This window comes from Serinus canaria, chromosome 2 (genome assembly GCF_022539315.1).
Source record: "Serinus canaria isolate serCan28SL12 chromosome 2, serCan2020, whole genome shotgun sequence".
In the NCBI taxonomy this organism is placed as follows: domain Eukaryota; kingdom Metazoa; phylum Chordata; class Aves; order Passeriformes; family Fringillidae; genus Serinus; species Serinus canaria.
In genome coordinates, this window is record NC_066315.1 from 71,058,681 (window position 1) to 71,070,136 (window position 11,456).

At 38.4% G+C, this 11,456-nt stretch overlaps 1 protein-coding gene across 2 annotated transcripts in view; it reads left to right on the forward strand.

The window, feature by feature from the left end:
• Window positions 1-11,456, forward strand: part of DROSHA (drosha ribonuclease III) — a 73,833-nt gene that overhangs the window by 58,068 nt on the left and 4,309 nt on the right. For both annotated transcript variants that reach the window (XM_030228568.2, XM_030228574.2), the window contains exons 27-32: window positions 1,492-1,597; window positions 5,169-5,310; window positions 6,263-6,345; window positions 6,462-6,565; window positions 8,591-8,683; window positions 9,454-9,500. In XM_030228568.2, coding sequence (XP_030084428.1) covers window positions 1,492-1,597; window positions 5,169-5,310; window positions 6,263-6,345; window positions 6,462-6,565; window positions 8,591-8,683; window positions 9,454-9,500 — 575 coding nt within the window. The remainder of the gene's footprint in view (window positions 1-1,491; window positions 1,598-5,168; window positions 5,311-6,262; window positions 6,346-6,461; window positions 6,566-8,590; window positions 8,684-9,453; window positions 9,501-11,456) is intronic.

The following is an 11,456-nucleotide window of genomic DNA, read 5'->3' on the forward strand; positions in this document are numbered from 1 at the left end:
AATAGAGCAGCTATTTTCAGAAGCCCGCCTGGCTCAGTGTGCCAACTCTGACAGTAGTCAGTAGCAAATACCTTGGGAAAGGCTGTAGAAGGTGTTGGAGACCTATCCTGGTGTTTATTTTGAGCTTTTTGCATGACTGATATTTGTACATCACTCCTGAGATCACAGCAAAACATACCTGGAGGTACATTTGGGCAGAGAAAAGAAGTAAAATGATGCTCTTTGGTCCAAGCACAGCCCTTGTGTTCTGTTGCTTGCAAAGCTGCCCGGCCCTGTTTCCAAGCAAACGGTATCATAGAATATGCTGAATTGGAAGGGACCCATTGGGATCATCAAGTCCAACTCCTGGCCCTGCATGGGACACCCCAGGAATTATACCATGTGCCTGAGAGTGTTGTCCACACACTTCCTGAACTCAGACAGACTTAGTGTGTGGCCACTTCCCTGGGGAGCCTTTCTAGTGTTAAACCACCCTCTGGGTAAAAAACTTCTTCCTGATATCCAACCTAAACTTCTCCTGACTGTTTCCTTGAGCCCTGTCCATGCTGTTTCCTTGAGCCCTGTCTCTGGTCATGGAAGTGAAAAGATCAGTACCCGCCCCTCCATCTCCCTCCCTCTGCAGCAAGGTCTCCCCTCAGTCCCCTCCAGGCTGAACAAAGTGACCTCAGCTGCTCCTCATATGGCTTCCCCTCAAGACCTTTCACCATCACAGTTGCTCACCTTTGGACACTCTCTAACAGCTTAATGTTGTGTTTATATTGTGGTGCCCAGAACTGCCCCCAGCACTGGAGGTGAGGCTGCCCCAGTGCAGAGAAGGGCAGGACAATTCCCTCCTTGCCCACTGGCCATGCTGTGCCTGATGCCCCCAGGATACACTTGGCCCTCCTGGCTGCCAGGGCACTGCTGACTTGTGTTCAACTTGCCACTGACCAGTTCCCCCAGGTCCATTTTCAGAGTGCAGCTCTCCAACATCTCATTCCCAACGTTATACACACAACTGGGGTTGTCCCAGGCAGAGAATCTGGCACTTGCCCTTGTTAAACTTCATATCAGTGCTTACCCTCTCCAGGATGTTGAATGAGTTTAAACCCTGAATATTTTCTTTCTTGTGAATGGACATTTTTCTCTGTTGAAGTATTGCATTCATTAGTTCATTTTTTTAAAACAAGTTTGAGATAGAGATCTTATTCCAAAACAGATTTGATGTTAACTGCTCTTCTTCTTCATTTACTTGTGATCTGTAATCTAATGGTTGCATTTATTTGTAGCTATCCCGATTTGCTTTTTGCCTGTAAGTTGGTGTTACTACAGTAATGAGCTGTGTTTTCATCTCACCTGATTAACACTGAAAAATTGTCTTAAATGTGTTTGGAAATGAGCAAGGATTACTTTCAGATCACTCTTCATTTTAATTTGTGTGTGCATGCTGGTTTTGGTTTTTTTCCTCATGAGTGCTTATTGATTTTGCTGCACTGATGTCTCATTTTTCAGAGGCCACAACCAGAGGATGGAATTCCTGGGTGACTCCATAATGCAGTTGGTAGCCACAGAGTATTTATTCATACATTTCCCCGATCATCATGAAGGGCACTTAACGGTGAGACTGCCATCAATCATATTCTCCATAAGAGCAAGAGTGGGATGGAGACCGAAATTATCGGAACAGCCAGCGAATTGTTCTGAGTTTGATTAATAGAAGAAGCCTCAGCAACCACTGCTCTTAATAAGGCTTTGTTAATTTTAAGTCATGAGCACTGCAATGAATAGAAAATGGTGATTTATGAGCCCACTGCAATAATTTCTGTTCAGTCTGTGAAGTGGATCAAAAATTTTAAAGATGTCAGTGATGAAATGGAGGGCTAAGACTAGCTCTTGTTTAAAGATGGGTGTCTAAAACCATTTATTTAAATAGATGTATTATGTGACATTTTTTTATTCCTGTCTTCTAGTGTGTAGAACATGCATACAGGCAGGGTTATACTTCCTGATAAAAAGTTTTTACAATTTAGTTTAGTCTGGTTTTCATCTTGTCTTCAATCTGGACTTCCTGAGGTAGCTTTGAATTTAATTTTAATATAGTTATAGTCATCTGTTGATTGCTATAGCCTTTTAGCCTCTCTTGCCTGTGCTTTGAACAACAAAGTTTGTGGATCTTTCAGCAATTTACAGTACTTTAAACACTGTATAAGTAAGATAGTATAAGTAGTTTTTTCCTGATTGATGCATTTAGCTCTGCAGCTGGTGAGTTGAGGCTTTGTTTAAAAGTAACAAATTTTCTTTGGCTTACTAAATTTTCTTAGTTTACTTGATCAGCAAAGCAATACATACATCATACATATATCAGGAATGTTAGTCAAGTTTTCTAGTTAAAGTTATGAACTAGGCTAATTTTAGAGTGGCTCCCTCAGATCAATAAAGGCATGACAATGCTGTGTCTCTAGCAGGCAATGTGTTATCAAGACTATGGTTCTTGAATCTTTCGGGCTAAAGCTGTTTACAAGAGGAAGAAAAAAAGTACATGCTGTGACTAAAAGTTACTTGAGTTCTTCTTCATCGTTTCTCAAGTTTCAGTTATATTTGTATGGATTCTTCTGCACCATTGAGGACACAGAATATAAAGCCTGGTGGGGTTTTTTGCTTTCTACATGACTTTTAAGAATGTAGACATCCATGGTCTTATAACTCTTGCACGAAGTCTTTGGCCAGAAGGATATGGGATGTTGCTGTTAATGGGTGTAAATGCTCAGAACAATGATTAGAATGTCTTTTTGTTGCTTAATGTAATGATTAGTGAGTTGGAAAGTACAAGTTGCACGCTTCAGTTTTTAGGCAAAACTGCAAAGTTAGAGTGGAGTGGATGCTGAAAAACACATAAAAATATGAAGGAGCGGGCAATGCCTAAAATAAAATTTGAACTGTGTTCATGTGTAGAGAAAAAGAAAATTATCTTAAAATGTTTTTAAATTTTATGACAAATGAAAGGAGACATCTGAGAAAGGAGGCTGATAAAGTGGAATCTGAAGAGAAACTACAAACACTGAGCTCTTTCTCCTGTTATCTGGGAACATACTTAAATTTGAAGTAATAATAGAACATCAACTAAATGGTGTCTGGTGTGTTTAGGGCAATTTTGGTCAAGGATTCTACTTGATTGGCAGTGCAGTGCCTTTCCAGTGTGGAGTGATTGTTTGTGGAGAGATGTCTGTAAAATAACTATACTTTAAAAAAAGAAAGGAGAACATAATCTCATCTCCATACTTGGAGATAGCCAGATAATGTACCAGAAGAGAAGTGGACATTTTGTTCGATGTTGGAAGATACAGCTTCTCCAGTACTGAGTTATGGATGCATTCTTCTGGTACAGTCATGAGTAGTGGTATGTTGGGTAAAGGTGGAAGAATTAGGGAAAAAACTGCTTTGTAATTAAAGCCAGGCTCCAGTTGAGCATATCATGTATCACAGCATTTGCAGTGATCTGTGTGTTACCAGTGTAGAGACTAACTCTAAAAAAGCTGCTGGGAAGGCACAGGGACTGTGTATTCTCTGTATCATTAAGAGGAATTGAGTTTCTTGCCTGATCACACTTGTAGGGGAGGCAAATTCTAATATAGAGCAAGTTGATAACCACAGTGCTAATAGGATAACTGGGCTTTTTTTTCTGTCTCTAATTCACTGGGTAGTGTATGTGTTGCTCTTTGTTTTATGATACTACTAATCATGATTATGGATCCCATCAAAATAAATAGTGTGCAAACAAAATAAAATAAATCCTTCTTCTTCCATTACAAGAAACAGATTTTTGTCATGGGACACTGCACTTCTGTCTCATAGGTTACATATTAGGATACTGTATTTATATATTGTTGGGGAAAGTACAGTTTATTTATCTTAAGGACATAAAAGGAAAGAATTTTGAAAAGGAACAAGTAGTAAATGAGTTTAAACAAAGGTTAGGGAGAGAGGTAATAATACTGTGTGCAGTTTGCCTAGTTTACGAAGATCAGGTTATGAGTATCTGCTTCATACATCATTGACAAACAAATTATGAACATACTGTTCTTTGTTTATCTGTTGAGAGAGATGAAGTAGCAAGTGCAGCAAATAAATCTTGATTTTTCATAAGCTCAGTTGACATGCTGGAGCCAGGTAGCATATAACTTGTATCTAATAAGCTGAGCAAATGTGATATGGAAGACAAAAAAAGGAAAAAAAATGTGTGTGCAGCATCTCAACTCTAGATTGCGCATAAACTGTGGAAAATAGGGACATTCTTTACTTCTCACTCCTACCTCCTATAGTAGCTGTAACTTCTTTAATGCTGTTCCATTTAAAGCAAAAAAGCAAACAAGCAGGAAAAATGCTGACCTCTCCAAAGCTTTAGAAATTCTCCCTAAAATTCCAGAATACTCCTTTAAGCTGTGTGGGAGCTCTGTGCCTTTGTTAGATCTCTATGTTTAGGTAATCTCTCTGGAGCCAAGGTTAAGTATTTTCATGACACATCCTTGACCTTGTCATATATGGAACATGTTAGGGCAGATCTGTGTCCGGGATGCATTGGCTCTGCTATGCAGTGCAAATAGCGCATACAGGCTGTCCATCTGTGTATTTTTTTGTTTGGCCAAAGGAATGGAGGAGCTTCCTCATCTGCTCATTCTGAAACACTGAACTATCTTGCTTTAATGTGTACTTGTTTCAGTCACCACCTATTTGTTTATTAGTTGGTGGACACTGGGGGCTGTTCCATGAACTCCAGTATATTGTTTACTTATGCTTTATGTGGGAAAGTGTATACAACTGTGTGTTACTTGAACTAGAAAACTGCAGATTAGAAGAGAAAGTACAGGACTCATGAAGACATGGTGCATAACTGCAAGGAAGCTCACCAGCCAGCATTTTAAATGCATGACATATATACAGAAGTAATGTGTCCACAGAATAAGTAAAGATTGGTAAGAAGAATTGAAACAGAAATAAAAATCACCAGTAGAAAGAGTGACATAGTGTGTCTCTATATAAATTACTTGAGATGTCCTGAATCAAAATGTCAGTAAACTGAGAGAAGTGAGAAACCTCAAGGATAAAAGTAACTTTTTCTCCCCAGCTCTCCTAGGTTTTGTAGTTTGTTCTTGGCAGTTGTTACTATGGAATGGAACTTCTTTCTTTTTCAGCTGTTGAGAAGTTCTTTGGTGAACAACAGGACACAGGCCAAGGTGGCAGAAGAGCTGGGCATGCAAGAGTTTGCCATCACTAACGACAAGACAAAAAGACCTGTGACTCTTCGAACTAAGACTTTGGCAGATCTCTTGGAATGTGAGTTAATTTGGGTATAATAACTTCGTACTTAATGACTTCCTTTTCCTTGGGGCTTGTTTAAGAAAGCCACTAGAAATCCCCTAAATCGCTATTAAAAATGTATGTTCAGGTTTCCAAACGATTTATGCCTATACCTCTGAAAGCAGGATTTTTGAAGACTAACCTAGATTTTTGAAGTCTGTATAAAAGCATGAAGGAGGCATAATTGCAGATAGAAATTTGAAGGCTTAGAAATTGAGGGGTCGAGATGACCAGGTCAAAAGCATGTCTTCAAAAGTTAAAGCTTATACTCTGAGTTGAGCTATTTAACAGCAGTTTCAGTGTTTAATTAGCATGTTCTTGACACTGTTGGAAGACCTAATAATTCCTTCAGCAGGTAAATATTTCTGTGGTGCATTTGAGGAGGTTTTAAAATGGTTACTCCACAAGAGGAAATTAAATTATTTTTTAGTCAATTTTTGGAAGTTTGTGCTGCCTTCTTTCCCATGAAATGGAAACAGCAATAAATATTCTGCAAAGAAAGTTAATCCCTGTCTTGTACATTTTGATGTATTTTGCAAGCCATTCAGACTACTTGGCTTTTGCAAAATCCTGTAAACAAATGGAAATAGCACACAAACAGGAGTGATTTATATCTAAAGTATTTTATGGTACCCAGAAGTGATTTATTTGTAAGTATTCATGGTCTCCTGGTTAAAATGTGAGATTAGAAGCAGAGTGTTGTTTCTAGCACTTTAAATGACTGGGTGGATTTGGGTAAATCACGTAATCTCTTGGTCAGCTTGACTTTTTTTTTTTTTTCCTGAGTATGCAGGATAATACCCTCATCAGATCACTGCTCTGAAATGTAATTGAATATGGCTTTAAAGTATTCAGTGATACTTGTTTCTAAAAGTGCAAGCCAGTAATGCTCTCTTGGAAGAGTGACAGTACCTTTTTTTCCCCCCAGCCTTTATTGCTGCCCTGTACATTGATAAAGATTTGGAATACGTTCACACTTTCATGAATGTTTGCTTTTTTCCACGGCTAAAGGTAAGATCAGTCAGTTTCCTACTTTCCTGCCGCTGTGTTTTAACACATTGTAGCATTTGAAACCCCTACTGCAATCTCTCAATCATAAAAGCATCCTTGTGGACTTCTTCCTGCAGGAGTTTATTTTAAATCAAGATTGGAATGATCCTAAATCTCAGCTTCAGCAGTGCTGCTTGACTCTCAGGACAGAAGGAAAAGAGCCGGACATTCCTCTCTACAAGTAAGAACAGGCTCCGTATGGATACCAGCTAATTAGAAATCTTCCTTGTATATGGAGCAAGGTGTGATCAGTCACCCTGCATTTTCCCCATGGTTTGCTTTTCTTGTCATTATCCAAGCCCTATAATCTTTCTCAAAAAAACAAAGCCTTAGGTGTTTTCTAAGCCTTAGGTGTTTAAGCCATTACAAGGCAGAGTTACTAAGAGTTACTGTTGCTTTACAGTTGTAAGGGAAACATAGAGTTTTTACTTTGGAGTGGGGTGTTTAATTGGCATAATTCTATATTTGTTTTTCTTTTAATGTAAGGAATGGCAGTATTAAATGAAAAGAATTAAAGAAATGGCTGTTTTGTTATCAGGTCAAGATATCTCCGTTCTATTCTCACTAACATATGAAGTTTCTTGATATTATTATGCCAAACTAATAATGCCTTATGTTACACCTGCCGATTATAGGCACTATTTCTCATCCACAGCCAGGCACTGAAGAGCAGCACAAGTTTTGGACATTTTTTGCTGTGTGGTTCAGCTGACAAATGTTCCTGTGTTCAATGACAAAGAGCTCAGGGCAGTGAACCTTTTAACTTGTTCTCAGTTAGCTACCTGAAGCTGGATGGGATAGAACTCCCTTTTCACTTCCAGTTGCTAAATAGTGTAATAGCTGCTTCAAAAAGATAATAAATAGTAAACCTTAGGCTGTATATTGGATCCAGATCCATTCAATTTATGTAGGAAAGGGTGCAATGTTAGCCCCAAAAGAAGAGATAAAGGCTATGAAAATTCAAGGCTTGTGTTGTTGGGGTTATTATATCAAAAAGATATGAAGAATGAAAGTATAAGTGTGTCTGTTGCAGGTAGTGAAGCGAGGTTTCCAATGCAGTGTAGCAGTTCAGTGACAGTGACACACACTGCACTTAGAAGTGCCATCCCCTTAACACTGCACCCAGTGCTCTGCAGATCTGACTCTTCTGTCTCTCTGTGTGAGGGTTCAGGGCTTTGTCTTGGCTGAGGGGAATGAATTCAATAAAAAACAATTTCCTATTTTTGTAAAAACCATTTAATAACAAGTACCAAATGTTTGTTTTGTTTTGCTGTGATGATAAATTGATTTTTATAGTACAGCTCAGACCTAGTAATACGCTGTTATCTTCCTATTATCGTGTTAAATTCCTTTTCTTGAGGTTATCTGTTTCACTGCAGTCAGTACTATTGCTTTTAAATTTAGGGTAGGTTTTATTTGTTCTTGTCACAGTGCAAGGAGAGATAGAGTACTTTAGTTAGATACTTTAAAAATTGATGTGAAATTTGTGCTCCTTCTAAAAAGAAACAAGGTAGCAGGCAGAACTTGATCTGAAAGTGGGGAGAGCTTTGGGACAGCGGTAAGAAACTGCAAAAGAAGCAATTCATTGCACATCTGGGGAATTACCTTTTCCCTTTCAGATGGTTGTTGATGTATGTCCTAGACTTCAGGTCAAATGGAAAGTTTGTTTTGTGACAAACTAACTTTTCAAAGCTGATGGAAAATTTCTTTGTTCTGTGATAATTCAGTGTAGAGAACTACCATGTCTAATACAAAGTCCTTATAAAACCTTGCTGCCTGCAAAACTGTCAGGGACTAAATTTCTAGTGCACACATAATTGTATGGGTGTCTTTACTTGCAATTGCACAGCTATGCATAATTTAATACTTTATTACAAGTGTTTTCACAGTGTTTGAACAGTTCATGTTACAGTTTGCATTTTTACCTTTAGGTTAAATAAAGTTTTAGTTTTCATGTGGTGCTCCTGAGTGAGCCTGGAGTAATAAACGTGATCAGTATAAATACTGTTCTGGTAATCTCTGGGTTCATGTGATCTATAATCTCTGGGTTCATGTGATCTATACAGACATCCTTCAACCCTTGCTCTAGGTTTTGCATTAATTGCACTATACGTATTGACCAGACTGAAAGCTTAGTGAGCTATGCGCCACAAACAGATTCTGTATTTTAATACTCCCTGCTTGAATAAAATATTTCTTCTTTCAGGACCCTGCAGACAGTAGGACCTTCTCATGCCAGGACATACACAGTAGCTGTCTACTTCAAAGGAGAAAGAATAGGATGTGGTAAAGGTCCAAGGTATAGTAAAAAATTAATCACTTGGTGTTAGAGTGTGGTGGTGTCCAAAATAACTAGCCTTGGAGATAGACTGTTGGTATGGTCTGCTGTTGGAAAGGAAAGCTATAGAGCCTTCTTCAAACTTCTCTGTTTTAGGAATACCTGAATGTTGGTATAATTTTTGCTCTTAAGCTTTTTTTGGTGACTCTGCCTTCAAGGTGGCTGGCAATGCTAACTTTGTGGCTCTTGGAGTAGTAACTGCAGAACAGCTTCCAGGAAATAGTGTCCTTATCTTTGTATTTGCTATTGGATTACCATGCAACTTACACTGGCAGCTTAAGAGTGCCACACTATTATGCTTAACTTACCTGAGGTTACTACTTCTGGCATTTTGGAATGGTTCTAAGAGTTCAAAGACTTTAACCATGAACCCCAAAACCCTCACTTTATGCTACCAAATGTGGTGGTATTTATAAAAATATAATTGCTTTTTTTTAACATTCATGCATCTGTGATTTTGTTCCTTTTTTTCTCTCAAGTAAAAGCAAATGCTTTAGTGAAGAATGGACTGGAATATTTTGTTAATATTAATGGTCTAAATTAAGAAATATTCTACTGGAGCTGTAGTACTATTGGGATGGCTGTTATATCATACACTCTGGGACTTAAAAGCTGCTGGTTTTCCAAAAAGTTTCATTACAAAAGTGTAACTAGTGGTCCATTTTGTCAGGAACTTTAGTTTATTCTGTACAGCTTTGATCTCATGTAACATGTTTTTGTTTGTTTCACAGTATTCAGCAAGCAGAAATGGGAGCTGCAATGGACGCACTTGAAAAATGTAAGATACCTGGGCAACAGAGAATTCATAGTTTATTTCCTTGTTCTTTAGTAAGGCAAGGTGCAGATTTTGTGGGGGATAAGTTTTGAACAGAGCACATATGTTAAATGCTGTCAGCTTCTAAGTAGCAGGTTTTTCTCTTAGTACTTTCAAGACAGTTTTGTAGCAGTTGAAGTTAATATGATCCCAGCAGATATTTGTTAACGGGAGCTGATCAGCTACAGAGGATGCAACTTCCAGGGATCCCTGTGCAATAAAATTTCATAGACGTTTTCCATGTTTATGCATGCAGTGGGATAAGACTACATAGTCTCTGATGTTTGCCCTTTATTTCAGGGGAGGAGCCAAGTGTGACCTTAGAAAATAAAATTTGATACCAGATTATCAGTAGACTTGGTTAAAATCTAAGAGGCAGATCCCCAACAATTTAGATTGATACTTATCTGTCAAGAAGGGCTAATATCAGCTGCAGATCCAGGGATCTGTGTATACATCTCTCTAAACTACATGCTGCATAGCCAGCATGGGAGCAGTCCTTCATTGAAATATAGTCTTAGATATGAATGAGTATGGGAAAGCTTCTTGTATTAAACAACTTTGGTCAGTTGGGTTAAAGTGCCAGGTGTGGGTGACCTGCAAGCAGATAGATTACAAGCATTTTATGCAGCAGAAATTCTCTATTGAGAAGAACATGGGAAGTCCATATTTTTGCATTTCATTCAAAGGAAACACATGCAGTTCCTCAGATGTCAAAGGTTTTTAATCTGTTATCTCTGCATCTGGAAATTCAAGAGCTTAAATATTTCAGAAGGCAAAACATATCTGTGTAGTTCAGATATGTTTTTATATCCATCTGCTAAGCATATACTTCTCACCACCAGTAAATTTGACAAGTAGAAAAATGTAACTTCCCTTCTCCGCTGAGTATCTGCAAGATGTTACTGAAGTTTTCTTTGAGTGAATTTTCTTGTGACAGTATCACCACTCAAGAGAGCTGTGAGTTTCATGGCCTATCAATCCAAGGACTTCACAGCCATCTTCTGACATATATATTTGTTTAAATACCCTAGAATTCGAGATGTCTGTGCTCCTGCTGCCCTTCAATTCAAAACAGAGCCAGCTTTCAAGTTAGTTTCTCTGTGCCTTGCCAGTCAAGTTGTAATTGTCTTTCAGGATGGAGGTTACACAGCCCTTAAGGGCCCCTTAAGGTCCCTGTTGTATTATGTATATGGTGGTGCAGTAGAGTTGTTTGGTTTGGTTTGTTTGTTGGGCTTTTCAATGCATAAGTAGTTAACTTCAAGTGAAAGTGGTTTTCATATACCTATTTATATGATAGCTGTGATGAATTTATTATATGAGTTTCCTTCTTACCATCCTAAACATACTAGAACAGGTTGCTACCTAGCTGAGTTCTTAAAGAATCATGTTACAGGCAGAGCTGAAAATCTGATTTTCATTTTATGGAGCACATGAGCAACAAAATATCCCAGAACTCCATTAAACAAAGCACTAGTGCTTTTAAAAACAACAGCAATTTAAAACCAATTTGGTTTAGATTGCTTTCTGGTTTAAATAAATATACTCTCCTATGCTCAAGTTGTAAATAACTGATGAATAAACCTTTTATTCCTGTAGTATATATAATAAAGGGCACAAATTTCACTGGCCAGTAAAACAAAGCAGTACAAAGTTATTCTGCTCTACCACCAACTCCTGCAGTTTATGTGGCTTCTGCACCGCATTCTCTAGCTGAGAATCTGTGCTGCCTGGGACCCAGAAAAAGGAAGAAAAAGCTTGGTGCCAAGGAGGAAAAAGCTTGATGCCAAGGTACTCCTCCCTGGGAAGCCTCAGCTGAATTCTCTCTCAATAGCCAGAGAGAGAGAGAGAGCAGTCCTTTGCTGAGACATCTACCAAATTTATGGCTTTAAAGATCAGTGCAGTAACCTTTTGCATTCA